The following is a 25,231-nucleotide window of genomic DNA, read 5'->3' as shown; positions in this document are numbered from 1 at the left end:
GTGACTGGACTTCTTTCCAAGCTCCTTAAATGAGTTAAATCATTAGTTTTTACTCATTCTATGAATGCATGTATGTCATTTTATTTGATGATTATATTGTAATTTGATCTGCAAGTAATTAAATAATTAATAAGACAGTACCTCTGGTTTTTAGCGCCGTACAAACAAGTCAACTGTGAAGTAAGTAAGTAAGCCTAAAACACATCACACTTACAAAATACTGAAGTTAGTTACTTCCTTTTTCTAGAAATGAATTAAACATTTTCATATACCTACACTGTGAATCCCCATTTAGTTATATAATCGTTACTATTTAATTAATTATCTTTTTCACAAGGTGGCATACACTTCGTATCTACATAGTTCTCCCGTATTAGCTTCTCTTCACTGGCTTTTTGTAAAATTTTGAATTTAATTTAAAATCCTTCACATTAAATATAAATTCTGAAATATTATTACCAGATTAGTCCAACAGACCTCCAATTTTGGGTTCAGGAGACAGACAGCCTTTCTAATTTTAAGAATAATCTTAAAACATTTCTTTCTGATGAACCTTATAGTTTGGTCTAGATCAGGTGATCCTCGATGATCCCTTTCTTATGGTGCTATAAGTAATATATAGTTTTTTCCCCTGTTTTCTGTTAGTGTTGACAGGGCCAGCAGCTTAAAGAATTTGCTGATGCTGTTGCATTGATTTGCACCTTTATGTATGTGAAATTTAACATGAGTCCTTAGCTGTTGTTTGTGAGTGGCAAGAATTGTAGGATTGGTGTGAACTTTATTGATTTTTTCTTTTTTCTTTTTAATTATTGCAGCATGCTCTGTTATCCTCTTTTTTGTCTTCTCTTTACCCTCATACCACAAACAGTCATGGCAGATGTTGCCCTTGGCTAAGGACAGTCTTCTGGGGATCTTTTTCTGTTAAAAAGAGAGTTCTTCCTCCCCACAGTTGCCAAGTGCTTGCTCTTAGGGGATACTTTGATTGTTGGGGTTGTGTTTCTGATATTGTAGGGTCTTGTCTTACGCTAAAAAAGAAAGTGTGGTGTTGTGAAAACTGAATTAAAACGAAATTTCCAAGTGGCCTAATTTCGAATCAGCCCCACGTTAAAGTGGAGTATATCCTGTTCCAGGGTACAGTTACAAAACATGGGGATATGAAAAAAATAAATAAATAAAACTATGATTTCTGTCTGTAAAGTCCTGCGTAATTTAAGATATCACATTACAGGACACGCTGTAAACTGTATTCCTTCTGTAGTTACTGATTAATACGTCGATTTAACCGCAGAAACAAAGAATTTACACATGCATAGATAAGAGCTGCGTGGTGTCTAGTTTTTCGAGCGGAAGTGCTCACTGCTCACTGCCTTGGAACATTCTCCTCACTGTGAGTGGATGTGCGTGTGTGTGTAAGTGGAAGAGTGTGTAGGTTATGTGTGTATTTGAGTGTGTATTTGAGTGTGTGTATGTGTGTGTGTAAGCTGCCTCCTCTCATGTTGATGTCGACTGGCTGCCACCCACTCTAGTGGTGAATAGACAGGAAATAAAAATTAATTAATTATATTGAAAAAGCATTCTTCGAACGGTGACCTGTCCTGTCCGAGCTTCCACCGGGTCGTCCGAAACGATGAGCCTGCCTCGGCCGGACGAGTTCAAGCCTCCTCCGGAGTGCCCGGTCTTCGAGCCCAGCTGGGAAGAATTTCGAGACCCGTACGCCTTCATCAATAAGATCCGTCCCATCGCTGAAAAAACGGGCATTTGTAAAGTGCGGCCGCCCCCGGTGAGTGTCATTAAAGGTGAAAAAAGCGTTACGGAGACGCGGATGCTGAATTAGTTCATCGTTAAAGACGGAGAGCTGGGGATTTAAAGGGACTGCTCAACATGGCGGATAAACGGTTGTTTCATTCTTTGTGCTGCCACTGCTAGCTGCCTCTCATTCGTGACTATTTACAACGTAGCCGCGCTGCTTTTGACCGACAGCAGTCTCGTAGACTTGTCGGTGTTTTGAGTGGGTTAAAGTCGTGATTCGCCGTGTGTCAACAAAGCGTCGATGGTCTCAGTCATTGAGTCACTTTTGCTTGGCTAGGCTAGCGCAGGCTAACAGCTCAACCTGTCATAATTCAACACACAGCTTTGATATAGGTGGCTATGCGGAAGCCATTAGGCTCCGTAGAAGAAGAGGATGATCATGATATGATCATATGAGGGACAATGCTTTTACCCAGCTTGTCCCCGAGTGTCCTCGCATACCTAAAGTTGGTATTAATTAGGGATTATTTTCTCAAGAGCATCCTGAAGTGGTCATAGCCCTCCAGTGAGCGCCCCGTCACTTTTTTGGGTGTTTTTATTCCGCCTGTCCAAGTCCAGGATTAACTCTTCATTTCCAAGTGTCAGATATTGAACCCCATTGTGGGCCAAAGACTCAACTGGGTTTTCTTTCTGAAAAGTTATTGTTAAATCCGCCATATTACGGCCACCTACACCCTGGCGTGCATGTTATAAGAATATGAGTTTGTTAAGAGTGAGCCACTCTTCATGTATATGCCTGTGTTGTAGGGTGTTGTCCTCCATGTTGGCTTTGTGGTAAGCTGTGAGTGAGTCTTCCATCTGGCCATTTTGTGTGCCAGTGGTGAGGGGGGGGGGGGATGTTGGCTTCAGACTTAAAACAAGAACTTTAGGGGCCCAGCATGGGTGTTGAATGGGTGTTTTCATTGTATAGCCCAGTTTGTGTGTGGTATTGAAGAGCTTATTGATTGTTGTTCTCTCAGCTATCAGCAGGCCTTGCCTAGCCTGCAAATATGTAGTTGTATGCCTCTTTACCTGGCTAATTTCACTTTAGATAAGCCACCAGTGTTTAAAAAGAAAAAAAAAGTTTGGCTAATTTGGGTCCAAACACAACTGGGAAAAACTTTCAAAAAAACCAGTAGCCTCTGTCACATGGCATATTATTGCAAAAATGAAAGTCAAAGAAGACTACCTAATTAAATGACCTTCACTTGTATTTTTGTTGCTGTTTAGGGTTGGCAGCCTCCATTTGCTTGCGATATCGACAAGCTTCACTTTGTTCCTCGGATCCAAAGGCTCAATGAACTGGAGGTGAGTTTTGCTAGTCAGATCATACCAGCCCTCATTTGACTCTTTTATCTTTCTGTGGATCAGTACTCTCAAATGTTGTTCTATTTTTAACTCATTCACGTAGCCAGTAAACCCACTAAGGCTACAATGAAACAAAGACCAGTAATGTTATTACTGCTTTGGAATAATGTTACAAAATAAAGGATTACTGGATTTAAAACTGAAAGTGCAATTATTTATGTTTTACAAAAATAGCAGAACAGCACCTAATATTCATTTTTTCTGGTTTTGCTGTCATGTCCCTCAGTAATCTTCTTGGTGTTCTTGGTCTTTAGCTGACTTTTAATTGCTTGTCTCTTTTCTCAGGCACAAACCAGAGTCAAACTCAACTTCTTGGACCAGATTGCGAAATTTTGGGACTTGCAGGGATGTAGCCTGAAGATTCCTCATGTGGAGAGGAAGATTTTGGATTTATATAAGCTAAACAAGGTTGATATTTGCTTGCACTGCACATCATTTTTAAATCAAATACCCAGGGGTTTTAGCTGAGTGAAAAAACACCCTTTGGATGGGTGACTACTCTCATAAACACGATTAGTTAAGACTCTTATTTTTGAGGCAATTTGATAAATAAAAATGTATTTCAAATTTGAGTAAATTAAACCAAAAAGTACTTGTTAAGAGATCAGAGTCCTGGAAATTTCCTTTAGTGGAAGATGAAAACCTTTTTATATGCAGGAAGAACTGTCCATTTATGTGTAATAATCTAGTTAAACCACTCTTATAACAAACTATGTGTCACTTCAGCTGGTAGCAGAGGAGGGCGGGTTTGACATCGTCTGCCGGGACAGGCGATGGACCAAGATTGCGCTTCACATGGGCTTCGCCCCTGGCAAAGCCGTTGGCTCACACCTGCGAGGGCATTACGAGCGAATCCTCTATCCCTACAATCTGTTTCAGAATGGAGCAAACCTGCTGGTGAGTTAGACCCATGCATCAGCCTGACAACATATCTTTTTTCCCAGCAGTGTGTGACTCATCTGGTCTGTGCACTAACTATAATGAGAAATGCCCATTTAGGGGGTGTTTTCTACTTTCATTGCTCTACTTGTGCTAATGCAAAGTATACATGCAGTGCTGTACCTTACTGTAAAATAAAAAGTAACCATCCCAATACAAAGTGTAAGTGCTTTAAAGCAGCAGATATTAAAGCAGCCAGATCGTTTTCATACATTTGGGAGCCGCTGCTTTAGTGAGACTTTAGATTAGCTTGCGTGTCGTTTAGTGGAATACATTTTCAACTTTCATTTTAACAGCAAATGTTTCTTTCTGATCTTGTTGACTAAAGCAATTATCATCTGGCAGTTTCCATAAAGATGATGGGTCACGGTTGCCATCCTCTTTTTGTTGTTTTCTTCTTCTTCTTCTTTTTTTTTTTTTTTGAATTTCTTCTTGTTTCATTAATTTTGGGAGTACTGCAGCATCGATACCCAGCTGAGTTTAGAGAGACTAACAGCCTCAGCAGTGTAGGAGTGAAAGGCGCACATGTAGCATGGAGTACTGTGTTGTAATATACTGATTAAATCGTTTTTTATGATTAAAAAACATTCTTAGTAATATAGTAGTCTTATTACAATATAAGATAAGTGTAAAATGTGTGTGAGTGTTAGCCCTAGGGATTATCCACAGAATGCTCATTGGATTATCCAGCCCAGTTTGAAACATGTTGACTCCACCGCTAACATTTAAGAGCTAAACCACAGAAATGGTTCAGTTTTCCTAAATAATTCCCACAGTTCATAACGGTTCATAGCTGCACTTCCTGGGTGGCTGTGGCTCAGGAGGTAGAGCACGTCATGTACTAAACCAGAAGATTGGTTCATTCCTGGCTCCATTAGTGTGTTTGACAAAATTTTCTTGGACACGATACTGAAACCAGAGTTGCACAAAAACAAACAATAAAATCTTAAAATCAAGTTTAACAGCCTGCCAATGTGAGGAAGCCATTATAGGCAGTTTGTGGTCTTGCTTGCATATGCCAATTAATGCCCAAATCACAGCTTTTTGGACCAGTTTCCTTCCACCAAGCAGTGACAGACTGACACCTGAATAGAGAACAACAAAGAAAGGTACATTTACTTGGGACACTACAGTTCCTGCAACCAAAACATGGAAAACAACCAAGCTCAGTATAATGAAGACAATGTCAAAAACAAAATAGCTTAGGAAGGTAAATATTTAGCTGTACACAAAAGGAGTGCAGTTAAATAGAAAATAGAAAATAAAAGTGAGAAGCTCAGTGGATCAAAACCTAAATATAATATAGTAAGGAGCTCAGTCAGTAAAATCAACAAATGTATGCCTTCATTCAAAGTCGCAATAAAACTGGTGAAGTTTGAACATGGTTTAGGACACAGCAGGTGGCTGTTTGGAAAACAAACTTAGGCGTGGTACACGTTTGCATTAGCGTAAGTAGGACAATAAAAGCAGGAAATAACCACTGAACTGGTATTTCTCATTTCTTCAGCAAATGAAAATGATTTATAGTTCAATGTTTCCATTGAAGCTAAATGTTGTTGAATGCAAGTTGAATGTAATATGGAAGGAGCAAGATTAAACAAATGCATTATTAGGATCGTTTGTTCTATGTTGGGTTGTATGTTTTGTGTTTTTAAGAGCTGTCTGATTTTTGCAGTATTTTTAAGTTAGCTCTGTTTTCTTACTGATATATTGAGTTTGATTTTATCATCTGATGTCTCTTTTATTGATTTTGGCTCTAATTTTTCATGAGATTTTGCAAGAGAGATAATTTAATTGGTCATTTGTGACCTTTTACACAGGTCACTTTAAACTCTGTAATCACCAAAGCTCTCTCCTGCCTTAGGCACCAGATTCAGCTTCCAAACTGATGCTTCTGGAGGCTGATCCTGAACTTCAAGAGGTACGTTTGTGTCACGTTTAAGAAGCTACTCGGCCTCACATCTAACAAAATGCATGTTTATCTGTGGCTGGGCAGCATAAAGTTGTGGGGCTATATTTGCAGACACAACATTTAAAACTCTTCATAAAACAGTTAATCTTAGTATCAGTTAACGGTATCTTCACCTTGATCTACTTTCTGCAGTTGTAATGTGTTATCCACACAATAACCTGCTGTTGGTAATTAGTTAAACTAAAAAGTCAAACTCCTGAGAGTCTGAGATACCTTACCTTCACACACAAACTGTCTCAACTCACACGTGTCCTTCTGTTTAATTTGGCATGTTTCTTTGCTCCCTGTTTGAGGTGACAAACTAACCACATCCTCCTCATGGACATTTCTTCTTTGACTGTTTCACTATAAACACTCTTAAATACCAAATGATACCAAACTTTAAAAAAAAAAGTAAACCACATCTGGATATTTTAACAATAAAATCCACTCTTAAAACTATAATACCAAAACTAAAATAACTCTGAATACCAGATACACTATTAAGTCCTTATTGCATGTGTTTGTCTAAGACTGGAATGTGTACATGATGTGAAATATTGTGTTTGTATTGTCATACTCTGAACTTCTTGAATCACGTCCGTGAGAAGTACCACACATGTGATTATAATTTACAGATCAAAACTAACACTGAATCTAATGAAAACAAAATATTTTCAAACAATATAAACATCAGTATAAAGAATATAAACTTTCTCTGAAAAGAGAAAGAAAAGAATACAAATATTAAACAAGATAAAGATGAATAAAAAAATACAAAAATGCTAGAGTAAATGTAACTTTTCTTCCGCCAGTTATCTTATTAAACTTTTACACCAGTGCCTGACAGTGGTTAACAAACTTCATCAAAGTGAGAAAGACTAAATGATATTTTTTATATTCTTATATGTATTTTTTTTTTAAATTTTAGTTAATTTTGTTTCAGGCAGTTTCCATTTTTTCCTTTAGTCTTTAATTTTTTTTTTTAAATTTCAGTTTATTTATTTAAATATTTAAATAAAATATTTCTTCTACTCTTACTTTTAGTTTTAGTTAACTGTACTGTACTACCTGGCAGTCAGTTTATATCTTCCTGATTACTGCAACTGATTATACAGGTATTTCCAGTTAGTCGCATAGGTTCTTTCTGCATAGGTTCTTTCTAATAGCCTTTGTGATATAGTTCTCCCTCGCTGGCTCTTTCAGTGTGTTCAGAAGCCTGTCCAGCCGGTCGACAGTGCAGAGGAGGGCACAGACATCAAGGAGCAGAAGCTGCAGGACCAGGCTCAGAGGACACCTGTCCAGATACCTGATGCTTGTCCAAGTGCTCGCAGAGCCAAGCGCATGAAGTGTGAGGTGAGAGCCACAAAGCCTGACTAAAACTGCCCTGAAACCAGCAGTACAAGCTTCACTGTTCAACAGTTATTTGAAGAATCTCGTAGTTTGACGTTTCAGTTCTTGCTTTGTCTGTAGGCTGTCTGTGTGAAGACTGAACCAGGTGAGCCCGGTGATAGCAAGCCAAACCTGAGGCGGAGGATGGGGTCTTTTGTTGTCAAGACAGAACCAGGTCAGACCCACACCCCAGAGCGAAAACAGTTATTCTGTTGATATTCACAGCATTAATGCAAACACTTCAGCACACTTTGTTTGGAATCATTAAGCATTAATAAACATGCATGAATGTTGTAACAAGAGTGTAAAGTAGCGATAAGCAGAAATGAGTGGTAATTAAACATATATTCAGTAGTTACAAATCCTCCTTTAGCCAAGAAAATAATATTTCTATAGTAACTTAAAAATACCAAATATGGAGTCCATGTAATTTTAAACATTTCCTGTAAAGGATAAACCTCTTCTTGGTCATAGTAACGTTTCTTGTGGCCTTGCAGAGAAAGAGATTCCAATTCTGGTGAAACAGGAACCAGTTGAAACCAAGGAACTAATATTTGAAGCTGACAAAGTTCCGAAGTCACGGTATAAGAAAGTCATGCCTCCAGTTCCTCCGAGTCCAGTAAGTAGACATCAAAAGAGTGTGTTTTAGTTTAATGCAACATGATGAGAAATCCACCCTCAGCTTTTATCGTTTGACTAAGTTGCTTCCTTTGTCCGTTAAATATGTATCATTTTTTGAAGAGCACAAATAACACATAACAAAAAAATGTGACATTTTAATGCTGAATGTAATTACATAAACTAAAAGATACAATAGCACAAGAAAAGAAGGCAGAGGTAATGTAAGAAGAGAAAAAATGAGCAGAAATAAAGGTTTAAAATATCATGCCCCATAACTGATCATTTAAAACTGACAGCATTTCAAAGTATATTTTTAACATGCATGTTAAAATTCTTCATTTTTGTAATAAATATAATGAGTTCTGGTAGATTTCAGTCTATGTAAAAAATGTTTTTCATTTCTATCTGTTTATTTTCGTCTCACTACAAACTGCTCCTGTTGTTATTGCCCAGGTGGATCTGGTTGTGTGTCTGGTGTGTGGCAGTGGGGGAGATGAAGACCGCCTGTTGCTGTGTGACGGCTGTGACGACAGCTACCACACCTTCTGTTTGATCCCTCCTCTGCACGACGTTCCCAGAGGAGACTGGAGGTGCCCCAAGTGTGTGGCTCAGGTGAGATTAAACAGCACAGTCTGGTAACACTTTATAATTACTATTGTTAATACATAGAAAAATGAGCTAAATAGTTTTTCACTGTTAGCAAATATTGAAAAAAATACTAAATAATATTAATTGTTACTTAATAATTCTTTGTAAACCATCTATAACATTATCTTGATAGTTGTTAAGGTGGAATGGATGTTTATAAAGGTAAGTAGTGCATAAATACTGTGTAGTCCAGCTATAAATATTATTGTTTACTTTTGTTTATTGTGAATGTATTTGTTTTTTAAGCTGTTGCCAGGTTTTATAGTGTTTGTTTTTAAAAGAACATATAAGCAGGTATGTTATCAGTGACGTAAAGACTGTGATCCTGTAGTTTACTTTCACTTTTGCTATCTGTTTGTTTGGCTTAGAAAAACAATACTGGGTTGGGTTACAGTACAACAAGTAAGAAGTAAGATCAGTGTCACTTGTTCTGCAACAAGTGTAACTGCACTAAATACAAGAATCTCTCATCACTAATGAAAATGTGTTACAAAACTACACTAATACTGTAACTACAATTTAAAGTTTCTTAGGTATGGTTATCTTAAACTGTTACTCAAAGTCTGTATTGATTAACGCTAACATTAAAAGGGAACTAAAATGTGTAATTCTACATCTGTATTTTGTTTTGGGCTTTTACTGGCATGTTTAGCAGAATTAACAGCTCAAAAAAGTTGTATAACTTCTCTTAGTTTAAGCAATGTAAGGAGTGAGTGGGCTCAAACAGCTCCCATAGCCAAATCGCAAAAAGAACACGACTCCGGTGCAGCCAGTGTATTCCCAGGGTCGGTTTTAAAGGTTCTCCTTCCAGGAGCCAGCTCTAATGTCTGGCAGACTTTTGCTACCTGCAAAGCTCAGAATAATTTGATTTCACTTCTCTTTGCCACTCTTTACTTTAGTATGGGCCTTCTAAATACACCCATGTATTTTTAATGCCAAATCAGAGCCAAAATATGGTGGAACTGAACAGTCTTCTGGGTGGAATTCAGAAAAAGAAATGTGAACGTCACACCTTTAGGAGGCAGGGCTGGCTTTTACCACAGGCCACCAGAGGGGTGCCAAAGAAATAGAAAATATATTTTTAATTCTTTGTGATCTAATTTTGAAACACTGCTTACACCATTAAGCATCTGATACTCAGAGGAGACCTCAGGCAGGATGCTCTGCTGGGGGCTGACTCATATAACCTGCTGCTTCACTGATATAAAATGGTGTTTAGTTTGAGTTTTAGATATATAACAGCTGCAGCAGTGTACATAGTAAGTGAGTTTCAGTGATAACGTACAGGTGAAAATACCTCTAAATTGCAGTTACTCCAATGTTTTGTTGCCTTTGAAGTTAATGGCTGTTTAAATCTGGCCTAGACTATTCATGATCGCATCATCTCTCCAGGTGTAAGTTGTAAGTGTAGTGTGAAGTTTGTCAAAATGTCAGAGCAAGAGGAAAATTAAAATAATAAAACACCCAATCCAGTTGGAAATGGCTTTTAAGATGTGTATGTGCTGAAGGTTGGAGATCGATCTCCTCAGGTGTTGGCATTATAACAGTCTGCAACCTGAGTGCCACCCTTGAATCCCCTTACCACTGAGTGAAATATCAAATCTGAAACCAAGTGGGGATGCTTCCACCTGTGTCCCATTGCTCATCTGCAGCTTTCACTTTCCTCTACTGTTGCTGAAAGTCTTTGAAGCTGCCAATTTGGCTCTGTAGACTGCAGACTCTAGGAGACAGAGGCTTCTATGTTCAGGCTCCAACACTATTGATCTAAGGGTTTTGGGGACCCTGTGTTGTTGACGTAATTAGTTGTTTTTGGACAGACGTGGTAATAGTGGAGCTTGCTTGATTGGTCATGCCAGAGGCCACTTTCAATAGTGAGATACCGAGTGAGGTTTGAAAGAGAACTGCTTTAAAAAAATGCTTTAAAAGGTTTGCTCACTTTTTCTCCAAGATCGTTTTTTTTTCCTCCTGGAAGTTCATCCATTCTCCCACAGATTCAAGTTCAGAATTCTCAGATTTTTACCTATATGTTTTTAATTATGTAGTTATAGAATAGGTTTTTGGCATCATAATTCCATAAATAATTATGTATAAATTAAAAACCACACACACAAAAGCTAACTGTGTCAATATCTTTGAAAGGCTTTTTTAAATTTGCCCACAGGAATGCAACAAGCCTCATGAGGCGTTCGGGTTTGAACAGGCATACAGAGACTATTCCCTGCGTGCATTTGGCCAAATGGCAGATGCCTTTAAATCTGATTACTTCAACATGCCAGTTCATGTAAGTAGATAAGGTCCAAACATAAACATACTGCTCTATGTCAGTCTGAGTATTTTAAATTCAATTACCTCTCACTTCTTTGTTACAGATGGTGCCCACAGAGCTGGTAGAGAAAGAGTTTTGGCGTTTGGTTGGAGCCATCGATGAGGACGTTACTGTAGAGTATGGAGCAGATATCGCCTCGAAGGAGTTTGGGAGTGGATTCCCTATTCCAAATGGAAAATTTAAGGTTTCTCCAGCAGATGAGGTAAATGTCTAAATAAGCCACATAAAACCTTGCATATATCTGTGGAATCATGTTTTGTAAACTAAGAGGTACAAGCATCGTACTGTAATTCCTGCTATTGACACGCAGAAATACCTCAAATGTGGCTGGAACCTCAACAACCTGGCGATGATGAACCCGTCTGTACTGACTCATGTAACAGCTGACATCTGTGGGATGACGCTGCCGTGGCTTTATGTCGGCATGTGCTTCTCCTCTTTCTGCTGGCACATCGAGGATCACTGGAGCTACTCCATCAATTACCTGCACTGGTATACAAAAAAAGTTTCTTGTATAGGTTTATTATTGCTTGAGCTCCTAAAATCAAAGACATTTTATTTGCATCTCACTTTTGGCCAGCAGGAGTGAAGTCTTTTCTAATTTATTCATTTCAAGGGGGGAACCCAAAACCTGGTATGGTGCTCCTGGTTTTGCTGCCGAGCAGCTGGAGGACGTTATGAAGAAACTGGCCCCAGAGCTTTTTGAGTCTCAACCTGACCTGCTCCACCAGCTGGTCACCATCATGAACCCCAACACCCTGATGGACTATGGAGTCCCAGTTCGTAGTCTTTTTCACATCCTGTGTAGTCTACATCTGTATATGTAGTATTTTGTTATGTTGGTTGAATTTGTCAGTGTCTGTTATGAAGTGGATATACAGATAAAACTTGAATATTTCTCACAGGATCGTCTCTGCTCTCTACTTTGCTTCAGATTTACAGAACAAACCAGTGTGCTGGTGAGTTTGTCATCACATTTCCTAGAGCTTATCACAGTGGCTTCAATCAGGGCTTCAACTTCGCTGAGGCGGTCAACTTCTGCACAGTGGACTGGGTATTTAATCCCTTTATTTTCGCTGTTCTAAACAACATCTCTTTTTTGTTTGGAAAAAGTATTTAAAACACTTTTCTAATATAATTTTATATGAAAGTAGAAGATGTGAATGAATAACAAGGTAATTTTTTTATTTTTAGTATGAAAGATTTTCATTGATAGAGTGCAAAAAAAATGGCAGCCTATTTTAGTGGTACTGCTTTACAGTTTGATTTATAGTTCTGTATAAAATCTACACTTTACCTGATCTGCAGCTTCCCAGAAAAGTATTTACGCATCACAGCAACACACATTTTTAACCACTGTTATAACAACTGCTTAAAACAACCTATAAAAACAGAGGTCATGTTAACTGAATATGTGAAATCTGAAAGCTGCCCATCCCTTTAACAGGTTAAAACACCGATGGTGAAACTGTAAAATGGTACTAGGAGCACTGGTGTGTTTCTAAATTCAAACAAACACAGTAGAATCCTTCATGATGGTCTTCAAGAGCACCTGTTAGCAATAGGTGCAGAAGGATCACATATTGTGGGATTTCCTCTCAGTGAAGAGAGTTCTCACAGAATTAGAGAATATGTAGACTATCTAGAAGGCTGTGTGGCATGATAGCATGCAGGAGAAAGAAAGACAACCACAAGAGAGAATGAAGCACCAGTGACGGCTGTAGAGTCCACGAACACCAGCGCAATGTGTAGAGAAGACTTTTAGTAGCTTTAGTTCAAGTCTCTGTGAGAAATTTTCCCATGAAGCAGGTAGAAAAAAAATCATGCTGAGGGCAGAGAAAAGCAGACACAAACACCAACAACAGCCTATGCCACAGGCTCTTTGGGATTCAGTGCAGGACTATAAATAAAGCTTAAGCTGCTTTATCGGGTCATGCATCAGTATTTAGATTACCTCCAGTATTTTCATAGTGTTATGCAAAGGCTGTTACTATGAACTGGAGAGATATGTGGAGCGGCAGTTTATATTAAAAGTAAATTATATTATATCTGTTCACCCAAAAAAGATCATGTTGCTTTTTTAAAATTAGTTTTCTTTTGTAAAGTAGCCACAAGTTGAAATAAATTCATTTTAGTATCACAGGAGAGTAAGAAAAGCTGAAAATATTTACATTAGGCTGACATTTTTTTGTTCTTCTTTACACACTTACTCAAAACTACTGCTGACTAATTTCTCTTCTGCTATTGCTCCATCACCAATTACACACTTAACTTTCTTTTGCTCCTTTCTCTTCTACCAGATGCCTCTTGGCAGACAGTGTGTTGACCACTACCGCATGCTGCATCGGTACAACGTGTTTTCGCATGATGAGATGGTGTGCAACATGGCCACAAAAGCAGATACACTCAGCGTGGTTCTGGCCTCAGCGGTGCACAAGGACATGGTCGCCATGATCCGAGAAGAGGAGGAGCTGAGAGAGAAAGTGAAGAAAATGGTACAGCATCTTTCAACATCTCGTGTAGACATAATGACAGAGTTGCATAGTGTGTAGACTATTTTTTAATAAATAAATACAGGTTTATTTTTTATATCACTAGTTTAAAATTGCTTTTTTGTTTTGGCCTCGCAGAAATGTGTAAAAATGTGCCACTAAGCTTTATTGGCCAGCAGTGAAAGTAGCATACATGTTTAAAAAAAGTGCAAAGAGGTGTTGTGTTTAAACACACACTGCATCACCTAATGCATTTGTTGGTATCTCACACCTTCAGGGAGCGATGCACCACCAGGAGGCAAAGTACGATCACCTCCAGGATGACGAGCGACAATGTTTCAAGTGCAAGACCACCTGCTACCTGTCTGCCATCACCTGTCCCTGTACCCCCGGAGTATTGGTCTGTCTGTACCACATCAACAACCTCTGCTCCTGCCCCGTCACCAACTACACAGTGAAGTAAGTCCCACTGATTATTTTTTAAGTATTAAACTACAGAAAACTGTGGTTCTTCTGATTTGTGCATCTTATTAAAAAAATCAATCGTTTTGCTTTGCTGCTACAGTTACAGATACACACTGGATGACCTGGTTTTGATGATGAATTCTGTGAAGCAGCGATCTGAGCTGTATGATGAATGGGCCTCCCGTGTAACAGAGACTCTAGAGGCCAAACTCGAAAAAAAGAAAGGTAAGCAGCAAAGGACCAAACAGATGGTTTCACATGTTTAAGTAAAATAACCAGCGTTTCCTTGCACCTAATTTCAGAAAATGAAACTATATTCAAATTTAAAACCAATGTTTTGAAGTTGCAGTAGACAACCTCCTTCCATGGTGCTGTAATAAAGACTGCACTACTTTCCATTTTAAAACATTAGCTTATACTCGACTGAGTAAGCAGTAATTATAGCATCTGAATCTCGCTTTCTATCATCTTTTTAGCCACCTCTACCATCCTCCTCCTTTTTCTTTTTCCATTTCCGCGTTTAATGTGGTTGTTCTAGCATCAACCGTTTCAGTTATCTGGGCACAGCTATGGATCATTACAGCCCAAAACAAAAGCACTATCTTCAGTTTAGCAAACAAGTCATCATTTGCCAAGGAGATTTCATACCTGCTGGAAGAAACAATGGCACAGTTAAAGTGAAGTTTATGGACAGCCCATGTAAATGCAGACGGTTTAATTTATTCTGTAGCTACTATGTTTTGCAAAAGTAGAAAAATACACATCTACACCAAAACAGGGCAGGTGCTGAGCTGAAAACAAGCCAGCAAAGAATGTAAAAAAGTTGATGGATGCATGTTTACGACTCGTATTAAAAAGGATTGCTTTGCCTGCCAAAGACATATATCTGTAAACAGTCAGTAATATAATTTTGCTCGTCTTTTATCTCAGAAAGTAGAGCACTGATGAAACCCTTGTAAGTAGAAGATTGTCAGCTTTTCTGAGTAGATGTGAGAAATCCATTCATTTTACTCAAACATGTATCCAAACCTTATTGACTACCTCAGTTTCAGATCCAAAATTTCCTACTCATCAAATTAATACAGCTGTTGTACACTTGACAAACTGCACAGTTTGTCATGTGTGACGCGTCCACCAGCAGCTGCAGTCTGTGTACTGTGAGTTTGGTGTTCTTGTTTATTATGGCACAGCAGCAGGATCCCCTCTTCATCTGCCTGCCTCAACATCCCTCCTCTCCATGTATTTTAGGCTCAAACTGGGAAAAGTGTCACTCTGTAGGAAGTGTAATCGACCTCCTGTTTAGACTCCTCAGCATGGTGTTAACTGTCTGACGTTTATTTTTAAAAGTGCCACTAGTTTAATTAAATTTCGTTTACTGAAGAGGCTGTCACACTGTTCTTGGGAGCTATAGACAGCGGAGCAAAATAGTTTACAAAACTTGCAAATGAGAGCTCTTCAGCTTTTTCTCGTTATCTTAATTAAGACGCTTTAATAGGAGAAACATGTAGCAAATCAAAGTGGTAACCTGCAGGGCTGAAAAAAGAAGCCAGTGCATAAGAGCCAAAACTGCCCCCAATCCCCCAAAACTCCCACATTAAGATGACCAATGAAAAGACTTAAAAATTAAAATAAATGTTTACAGCTTTTTATAAAAATAATTGTTTGGAAATTGTTTGGGATTGTCTGTTTGGGATTCTCCAGTGATTAAAAACTGTTGGTAGATGAAGTTTTGAGTAGGTGTACCAGGCAGCTGTAGCCAACTGAAGTCTGCTAGAGTCCACCTGTGCTAAATGGAGTCACTGAACAAAACTGCCGTTTGTGTCTTTTGAAGCATTTTAATCACGAAAATAGAAATTTGTCCGACTACTTTATTAGTCTGTTACTTAGTACCAATTAGAAGATATCTGAGTTTGTGCATTGCAGTCGTACAGTTGCTCATCCAAATGTGCTCACTTCTGGTTTCAGAAAGCTCAAAACAAACGTGTGCCACTGCGTTTGCATTTTGGCTAACAAAGCTGTGTTTGCACACACTGTTAAAACACACACTGGGCGAGACATCTTGAATGAATGATGTTGGACGTTGACAGCCCCCTTTCTATTGGCCAAGTGGGGAGTCATCACAGCATATATTGCTCTAATATTAAGTTGCTCTGCAGCTGCACTGCGATTAGAAATAATGTGTTTCCAGCTCAGAGTCAAGGTCAGCATTTCCTGTGTGAGTGTCTGTGCATTCAGAATGTTTTTGGCCTTTATTGGATGGTCCAGTATAGAGTACACAGTAGTGGGGAGACAGTGAGGGGGGGCTGACACACTGAAAACAACACAACACAGTAAAGACACAATACATGTGTTACAGCTCAACCAGGTGAGCTACAGTGGCATCCCCTGTGCATACAGTGGTTTGCAGACCTAGGATCAGGTGTTAGAGGTATTTACTTTCATTCTGGGGCAGCTTGTTTGCGCTGCTATAAGTCCTTCAGTTAAACCCCTGGGACAGAGAACACAAAAGTCACAACAGGCAAAGAACTTGTATATGATGAAGTGAGTCAATATGCTAAAAACAATGAAAATGCTTCACTGCCACCTTTGTTTTTGCCTTTCATGGTGCTTTTGTTCTCCTTTCTTCCTCTTTGCTGAGTTCCCGTTCTATCTTGCCCCAACCTTTTAACCAGTCATTCATGCTACACAAAGCACATATCACTGTTATATCGTGAGTGCCTCATCGCAGTCCAGACCCAGCCTTAAAGGGCCAGTATAACATAACACACAAAAAGAAGCACCCTGAGTTTTGTTCCTGTTTTTGATATTAGATTAGAAAATATTAGAATCACACTCGATAATCATAATTAGCTGTTTGACTAAGTGATTCTAAATAAAGTCAATAAAGAAAAGAAATCCTAAAATCCTTCTACCAATGACTCCGCTCCATTGTCACTGTCAGCAAAGTAATTCCTCAAAGAGCTCCTGGAAGCAATTAACCTAAGACTCAGTTAAGTCAGTAGTGGTGTAAGTTATAAGATAAAAGTATTTATTACTCTTTGCAGCGCCAGTGGCATGTTCTGCAAAAACAATAAAAAAAGAGGTTGCTGCACTAAGTCATCAGTTGCTCAGCAACATGTTGGGTTATTTAAGCTGCAAATGTGTTAGACTATGATTAAGCTGCTCTTGTCTCCTCAGGCCTGCCAGTCTTTCGCACCCTCCTTGCTGAGTCAGACTCCAGGCTGTTCCCTGACAACGACCTGCTGCGTCGGCTTCGTTTGGTCACACAAGATGCTGAGAAGTGCGCGTCTGTGGCACAGCAGCTGTTGAATGGCAAGAAGCAGACCAGGTAACATTAATATGCGATGTCACCCAGGCTTATGCATTACTTCTTCTCACACATTCTTCTTGTTGAATAGTAATAGCGCCTTAATGAGGGTGATTTCTTCACTCATGGACACAGGTATCGGTGTGGAAGTGGGAAGTCACGGAGCCAGCTGACTGTGGAGGAGCTGAGTTCATTTGTGCGGCAGCTATATAACCTCTCCTGCAGTCTCCCTCAGGCGCCCCTGTTGAAGGTAAACTGAGGAGAAGAAATTTGCTTTTACCAAAGTAAAATTTTATTTCTTTAATTTTAAGTCACATTGTGCAGCTTTTGTTATTTGTGCAGTTTCTGTCCTGCGTTCCTTGTATTTAAAAATATGGCAGTGTGATTGGCACTAAGGCCACTGCTAAATGAGACAGTTTTATGCCTCACAGGTGAACCACACAGTGTGGTGTCAGTGAAGGGAGGTAAATGTTGGAATAGCTTACTAATGGCAATAAAGTAGACCTCTGCATAACACGTTAGATCTGTGATCAGTTTTGCGTTACATGTCTTTTCTGTATTGCATAGTTTGATGTGACCTGCTTGAGGACTACAGATGTAAATTAGTGGTTTTCTTACAATCTTACACGTTTACGTCTTATTTTTTACGTCGATGTCCATTAACATGCACTTTCCCTGTTAAATAAATAAAAATGCACTACTTGATCTGATTTGAAGACATTTTTCAAGTTCTTGTATTTTCCATCTTCAGGAACTCTTAAATCGCATTGAAGACTTCCAGCAGCACAGCGAGAAGGTCCTGGCAGATGAACTTCCCAGTGTTGCTGAGATTCAGAGCCTTTTGGACGTCAGCTTCGACTTCGACGTGGACCTGCCAGAGCTGCCCCGCCTGAGAGTGAGGCTGGAGCAAGCACGATGGCTGGAGGGGGTGCAACAGGCCAGCGCTCAGCCTGCTACCCTGACTCTGGAGACCATGAGGAGGCTCATCGACCAGGGAGTCGGATTAGCACCTCATCCGTCAGTGGAGAAAGCCATGGCACGACTTCAAGAGCAGCTCACTATGTCTGAGCACTGGGAGGACAAGGCGAGCAGTCTTCTTAAAGCCAGGTGAGGGCAGCACCGATTAGCCCATGATAAAGTTTGCATCATAGCCACAGGATAGGAGCTTCCAAAACAGCAACAAGGACATATTATGGTAGCTTGTCATGCTCTGAGTTTAATCCAAAAGAAAACCAGATGATTTCTAAGATGTTATTCTGCTTCTTAGCTTTAACTCTGTGTCCAGGTATTTGCACTGATTGTAACTGAATAATGTAATATTACGTCAGTGCTCCTGATTTTGCTTCATTTTAATTACAGCTAGTGCAAAATGCTGCTGCTAGAATATTCAACAAGACCAACAAAAAGTGAGCATCATGTTTAGTTCTGCCCTCATTCCATTGGTACTCAGTGCTGTCCAGTATTAACTGTCATAAGTGCTTTTCAGAAGCTTTTAATGGCATGGCTGTCAGGAATGCGCATTTACTCTCACCATTATCAGGCAAACTAATCTCCAATCAGGACTTAAATATCAGCATTTAAAAAAAAGTTTTGTGTTTCCTCATCATGCTTAGTCCACTGCAGCTTTGAATTTGGGGTTTTCACAGAATTTGAGATAGTGTATGAAAAATATTTCAGATGTTTGACAATTAAAATATTATTTAATGTAAATAAGTTTGGTTTTCAAAATAACATAAGCTTTATGTTTTATGCAATTTTATGCAATAAAACCTGTATGTACAGAACATTTTTGAAAGTGTTTGTGGTAAAATAAATATTTAGAAAGCTTGTGAACGAAGTGTCATGGCATTTCTTGGTATGGATAATATAAATAACATGGACCTGATGCAAATATTGTGCCAATGTTTACAACCTATGGTGCATCATTTGTGTTTTTCTACCCACCAGACCACCACACTCCATAGAGACCCTTAGTGCTGCTGCTGAGAAGGCATCTAGCATCCCTGCCTACCTCCCAAACTGCCTTCTCCTGAAAGACACCATCAGAAAAGCCCGAGAGTGGCTGCAAGAAGCTGAGGAGCTTCAGGTTAGCAGAAATTTTAAGAATGGTTGGACTATTAGGAAATGTAATATTATTATATGTTATTTTGATAGGGTGTGACTTAAAAACAATTGTGATGGTGTTTATAACGATTGAGAGTTCTCCTGTCATGAAAACTTGTTAGTAACCTATTGCCACTTTAAAGGAAGTGCGTGAGGTTACTGCAACAAAGAGGCTGTTCTTAGAGGCGTATAAAAGACAGCAGGAAGGCAGTGAAACTGTGTCACTCACATTTGTGACCAAAAATAGAGGCGTCTGGGGTGTAAAAAGTGTGAAGGGGTGTGTGAGTAAAAACTATTTTTAGATTCAGCCTCCGTGTTTCACAGCAGCAGTGAAGGTGACGCTGTCGTAGTTATTTTGAGGCTGGAGCCTCTCCACTCTGACCCACACACACAGTGAGAGGAAAGAGGCGGTGCGGCGAAAACAGGGGGAAAAGAAAGTCAATAATTACTGTAACTACAATCGAAATCTCTGAGTGGAAAAGTCCAAAAAGACTCATGTATATCTTTTTGCCTGATCCCATCCTCTGCTGATTTATTTTATACAGCAACTATATAGCATACTGAAAAAAAGTGCTGGCTTACGTATTGTATGTTTTGCCGTGCCTTTCAGTGTCTGGCACAATAATAACATGCAGTGTTGAGTGTAAACAGGAGCACAACTTCCTTTATTTTAAGGCTTTAGTTTTTAATTATTCTTCAGAATATTTTTTTAGAATAATTAATTCTTTGTGTTATTATAACTATTAATCTATTCAGTAGTATATAACTTAATGAAAATTATTAGTTGTTTTTTTAAGGACCAGTAAAATGTAAACGAGGCCAACATAACTGGTCAGCTGGTTCAGGGTATCAGTGGGGCAAAAAAGTGTGTTACACTAAAATAATCTTCTTGATTCAGGTCAGCGGCTGCATCCCGATGGTGGACACCCTCTCTGACATGGTGCTACGAGGACAAGCCATTCAAGTCCACCTGGAGCCTTTAGACAGGCTGGAGTCACTCATGGCACAAGTGCAGGAATGGAAAGAATCAGCAGCAGCAACTTTCCTTCAGAAAGACTCAAGCCTCACCTTACTGGAGGTAAAATTAAATTAGATTTAAAAGGATTTTTAGGACATTTTGAAATATTATCTGCTGAGGTTTTAACCTCAGCTTGTCCGATCCTTCCTGTTTCTACTTCTCTTTGTGTAGAGAGAGTTGAGCTTGTGTTTAATGAATTTGAATACTGTATATGTATACTGTATTGGATTCTCTGGAAACAAAGAAAACATTTGAAGATGTTTTTTATGGGATCTTACCGAATAAACTGTATTAGACAAAACAGTTAGTCACCAAAACTATTGCCAAATTTCTACGTGAAAATCATTTATTTCTATCAAATTCAGGCTTCGTTGCAGTGTCTGCCACAATAATAACATGCAGGGTTAAGTGTAAACAGGAGCACAATTTCCTTTACTTTAAGGCTCGGTGCAGATAAAATCCCTGTGTCAAAGGCAGAGGTTGTTAGTTTTAGATCCTGTTAGTCCAGGAGACTCACAGGGCTTTTGTTCTCTGCAGGTTCTTTGTCCCCGATGTGAAGTTGGAAATGTCGGTTCTCCAAAGAGGAAGGCAAAGAAAGGAAAGGAATCACCTAAAAGTAACAAAAAGAAAACTTCGAGGTTCAATACTCTCAGCGATGTGGAAAAAGCGCTTTCAGAGACCACGGATTCTACCTCTGCAGTAAGTATTCAAAGAGCTATTCCCTGAGACACGCGTGCTTCAAAAGAATAAAGTTTGCTGAGTTACCTGATTTTGACGTTTTGGTGGTCAGATCCTGATGACGAGAAGTAGTTTTGAGCGGAAGGAAAGTCTTGTCTTTTCAGGTTGTTGCAGGAAAAGCTTAACTGCATATAGAAGGGTGCTTGGGATGTGTGTTGAGCAGTCAAACTTGATATGGGGCACAATGCTGAACAGGGTGATAACAGTCAATTTAAGGAAAAAACTAACTTTTATTCAAACATTCGCTGTAATATGATGATAACACAGTAATTATTTGCTTAATCACTGCGGTGGAGATCTGACTGCTGAAATTCATCAGGAAAAATACTGAGTCTATGTTTTATTCAACAGATGGCAACTCTTGAGGAGCTGTGGGTGAGGGAGATGGAGGCTTTCTCTAATCTCAGGGCAGCAAATGAGTCAAAGCTCCTTCCCACGGCAGACTGCATGGACCTGAGGGTGTGTTTCTGTCAGAGGGCGCCCATGGGTGCGATGCTACAGTGCGAACTCTGCAGGGATGCCTTCCACAGCGTGTGCGTCAGAGACCCGTCAGATCCCTGCAAAACACAGCCATGGCTTTGTCCGCAGTGCCAGCGGTCAGAAAAGCCCCCCTTGAGCAAAGTCCTCTCTCTGCTGGCATCACTGCGGCACGTCGGGGTGCGCCTCCCGGAGGGTGATGCACTGCACTATCTGATGGAGAGGACAGTAAACTGGCAGCAGCGAGCGCAGGAGGTTTCACAGGCATGTAACCTACCAGAACTCGAAGAGAGGCCAGGAACTCCTCCCACTCTCACCCGCTGGGTTTCAGGCAGTGACAACCCTCAGAACAACACTCAGGTCACTCCTCATCTCTTTGTGCCACTTTTTAAGCAGTTAATTTTTTGCAAATGTTAATTGGTAATGATGGGGAACAATTCTCTCCCCAACTCTGCTAAATGAAAATGTACGTGTGCAACAGAGAGTTAGATTTTCTCCACATGACACGATAAACCAGTTCCCTTACAAAACCATTTTAAGATTTTGGTTCAGGATCAGGTTTCTACAGCTTTTCCAAGCATTTCGTACAAAACAGAAGGAGCTAACAGAAGGAGATATATTAGTATGTTAGTATAAATCATCTGGCAGGTGTAAAAAAATAAAATAAAATAATGAAGGAGGAGAAATGCACCATTAAATGACACAAATCTGATTCATATGTAGAGGTCAGTTCCAGCCCGCTGTGTTTGCAGTGATATTTTTGACTTTTCGGTCTGTCTTTAAGCCCCTAGTTTTTCCTGTCTTTAAAGCTTAAAGAGTTGTTTTTATTATCGCCTACCTGCATGTGTTAACATCGGAGTTTGATGGTTTTGATACAGGCTCCTTGTTTGACTCCAGAGTGGAATAGGACAAGCCATGCTCAGACCGTCTTCTACACCGAGCAGAGATGCATACCGCTGCACGGTCAGTGTCCTGATCCACTTCATGAAGACATGACTCGCAGTTTTTCTGTCGTTTCAGATTGTCACATTTTAGATTTTGTGTGTTTATGTTGCAGGTTTGAGTCGGGACCTGGAAGAGCTGATGGTGGAGGGGCTCCTTCTGCAGGTGTCTTTGCCAGAGGTGCAGAGCCTCTACCTTGTCTTATTGGACAGAGCCAGCAGCCAGCAAACAAACCCATGCATGTCACCACCACAGGAGGAGCCCACAGACTGTGAGAAACACATGCAGTTTAACTCTCAGGGAACAAATCTGCCACTGAACCAGGTACAAGCCAAACCAATAAAGGAACCAATTCACATCCTGAACACTGCAGCGCCAGTTTCATCGTGCTGATTTTATTTTTAGGATGGTGCCAAAGGTGCAAGCAGCTCAGAAAAGAAGGTGAAGCGGCATCTGGAGAGAGACAGCTCAGATGGAGAGCGCAGAGGGAAGGACAAAAAGCACTCTCACAAGAGACAAAAGATGAATAAAAAGAATCCACAGCGCAGGCAAACCTCGACCTCGTCCTCTCCGCGCTCCAACTTCTCCCAGTCTGACGACTCTGATGAGGAAATGGCTGTGTGTCCAGCAGAGAGGTGTCAGCTGCCAGAGGGAGATGAGGTGAGAAAGATCTCTGACAGGAGCCACATAAATGGATTTAGTCTGCAGAGGACAGGCTAAGGTTACTTTACTGTCCTCCATATGAGGACCTCATCTCCGGTCAGGAAACTGCTGCTTCAAAAACAAGACGAGCTGTAATCTTTATTTTTATCTAAAGAATTGATCGTGAACAGCAAACACCAGCGCTCCCAGACAAACCTGTGCAAAAACTCTGTGCTGTAGGTTTCTGGTGAATGACATTCTAATATTTCATTTTATCAACATAAAGCCTTCACATAAATGTGTTGGCGGGTTATGGGTGAGATTTTTGGAGCCAAAAGTGACCCCTTAACAACGTCACAGACTTCTGAGGGGGTCTGTACCTCACAGCAGGCATTAATATTAGTCAGATCAACAAAAAAAGGGCACCCCCCCACAGCGGAGATATTCAGGTCAGGCATTCAAATTAGCAGAGTCGAGCCCGAGGAGGGTTGATCAGCTAAAGCTGTGTCGGGACATCTGTCAGTCAAACTGGCCAAACCTCAAACTCCAGTTTCCAGGTGGATGAGTTATAAAAAACACAGGGAGGTGGTGTAATGATGGTGGAAACTATCCTCCCCCTCCAGCTATGCTGTTCCCGTGACTTTGAGTTTGATGATTTCCGATTTTGGAAGACAAACAAACTAAATAACAGCAACATCATGAAGTAGAACATAGCCATCATCTCTTGGAGGACACATTTAACTTTAAATATATGTTAGATTCTCCTGTTGATTAAATATTGATTGAATATGTGTGACAGGTCTATCACAAACAGGACGGAGGGGAATTTTTTCAGGATAAACGCAAAATAAAACTTTCCTCCGGATTAACTGAATTTTTCGATGAATATCCGACTGCAGACTAACTCTAAATCTTTATTAGATTTTTTCCATTGATGGCATATGTGGTACCTTGTTTGGTCGAGCTTGTAAATTGTTTTGCTGCCCTCCATGAAAACACAGGTGGTGTTGATGAACATTGTGGAGCATGTAGCTTTTGGAAGTGTAGACCAGTTGTTTAGCTGTGATGTTGACTGACTTGTGTGTTTCTGCAGGTGAATTGGGTCCAGTGTGACGGCAGCTGCAATCAGTGGTTTCACCAAGTGTGCGTCGGCGTTACGGCAGAAATGGCCGAGAAGGAGGACTACATTTGCGTCACGTGTACACTGAACGACGGGCGCGTAAGAAAGTAAAGATGTCATTCTGAAGGGAGGCGTGTCTTCAGTCTGGAGGGTCACTGACCCCGTACCCCTCTTCACCCCCTCGTCCCGTCTGTCCAACCCTTTTGTAACAACGGTGCTATCTCCTCTTTGACATGTTGTCCAGAACTATAATGTTTAGTTATTTTTTTGTATTTTTACATATATATATTATATATATTTCCTCCTTCTTATGAATTGTTTGTGGTTGTCTAAATGAAAAAAAGAAAAACACAGGATGTGAAGTGTGCTGCATGGCATCCCGTTACATCGGCGCAAAGGAGTCTTACACCATGAACCCCCCTCCCCCCCGGTAAAGAGAATTAATCAAGGGTTAATATTATCTTCTTTAAAACTTTCTTGCATGTTAAACCAGAGCTAAGGGGACAGAAGTCGAGGTTTTCACCCCCCAAAAAATGACTTTTTTTTTTTCTTTGAAATCCAGTGTTTAGTACATGCATCTTAATATAATTATTCCCAATTTTTGTTTTGTAGAATAGTTTTATTTATCTGAGCAATAATTTTTGTCTGAATCGACTTAAATGGCTTTGATCTCGGCTGAGTTGTGTTTTAGCGATGATGGTGTGATGTACAGAAAGCTACTGGGTTACGTGTCTGGGTTACGGAGAAACACTGCGACACGCCAAAGGAAAAAGAGGCTGCTGGCTGGGCAGATCCTCGCCTTGTAACCCGTCACGGGAAACAGCAGGAAGGACCTGGAGTAGCTGAAGATGTTACAAGTTTATATTGTGGAATAAAGCCCTTTTGTTCTATGGA

At 40.0% G+C, this 25,231-nt stretch overlaps 1 protein-coding gene across 1 annotated transcript; it reads left to right on the top strand.

Annotated features, from left to right (window-relative positions):
- Positions 1-1,396: 1,396 nt before the first annotated feature.
- On the top strand, positions 1,397-25,231 carry kdm5bb (lysine demethylase 5Bb). Its single transcript, XM_084917210.1, has 28 exons — positions 1,397-1,780; positions 3,019-3,096; positions 3,442-3,564; positions 3,883-4,053; positions 5,960-6,016; positions 7,253-7,402; positions 7,520-7,613; positions 7,936-8,057; positions 8,513-8,671; positions 10,869-10,988; positions 11,077-11,235; positions 11,344-11,525; positions 11,650-11,812; positions 11,968-12,087; positions 13,334-13,528; positions 13,803-13,984; positions 14,091-14,215; positions 17,168-17,318; positions 17,433-17,547; positions 18,049-18,404; positions 19,245-19,383; positions 20,299-20,478; positions 20,956-21,117; positions 21,508-21,993; positions 22,512-22,596; positions 22,691-22,899; positions 22,981-23,235; positions 24,311-25,231. The coding sequence occupies exons 1-28, from the start codon at positions 1,628-1,630 to the stop codon at positions 24,446-24,448; spliced, it is 4,629 nt and encodes a 1,542-aa protein (XP_084773336.1). The 5' UTR covers positions 1,397-1,627; the 3' UTR covers positions 24,449-25,231.

This window comes from Perissodus microlepis, chromosome 20 (assembly GCF_051167445.1).
Source record: "Perissodus microlepis isolate ML-2025 ecotype Zambia chromosome 20, ASM5116744v1, whole genome shotgun sequence".
Taxonomy (NCBI): domain Eukaryota; kingdom Metazoa; phylum Chordata; class Actinopteri; order Cichliformes; family Cichlidae; genus Perissodus; species Perissodus microlepis.
This window is presented reverse-complemented; position numbering and strand designations above follow the sequence as displayed.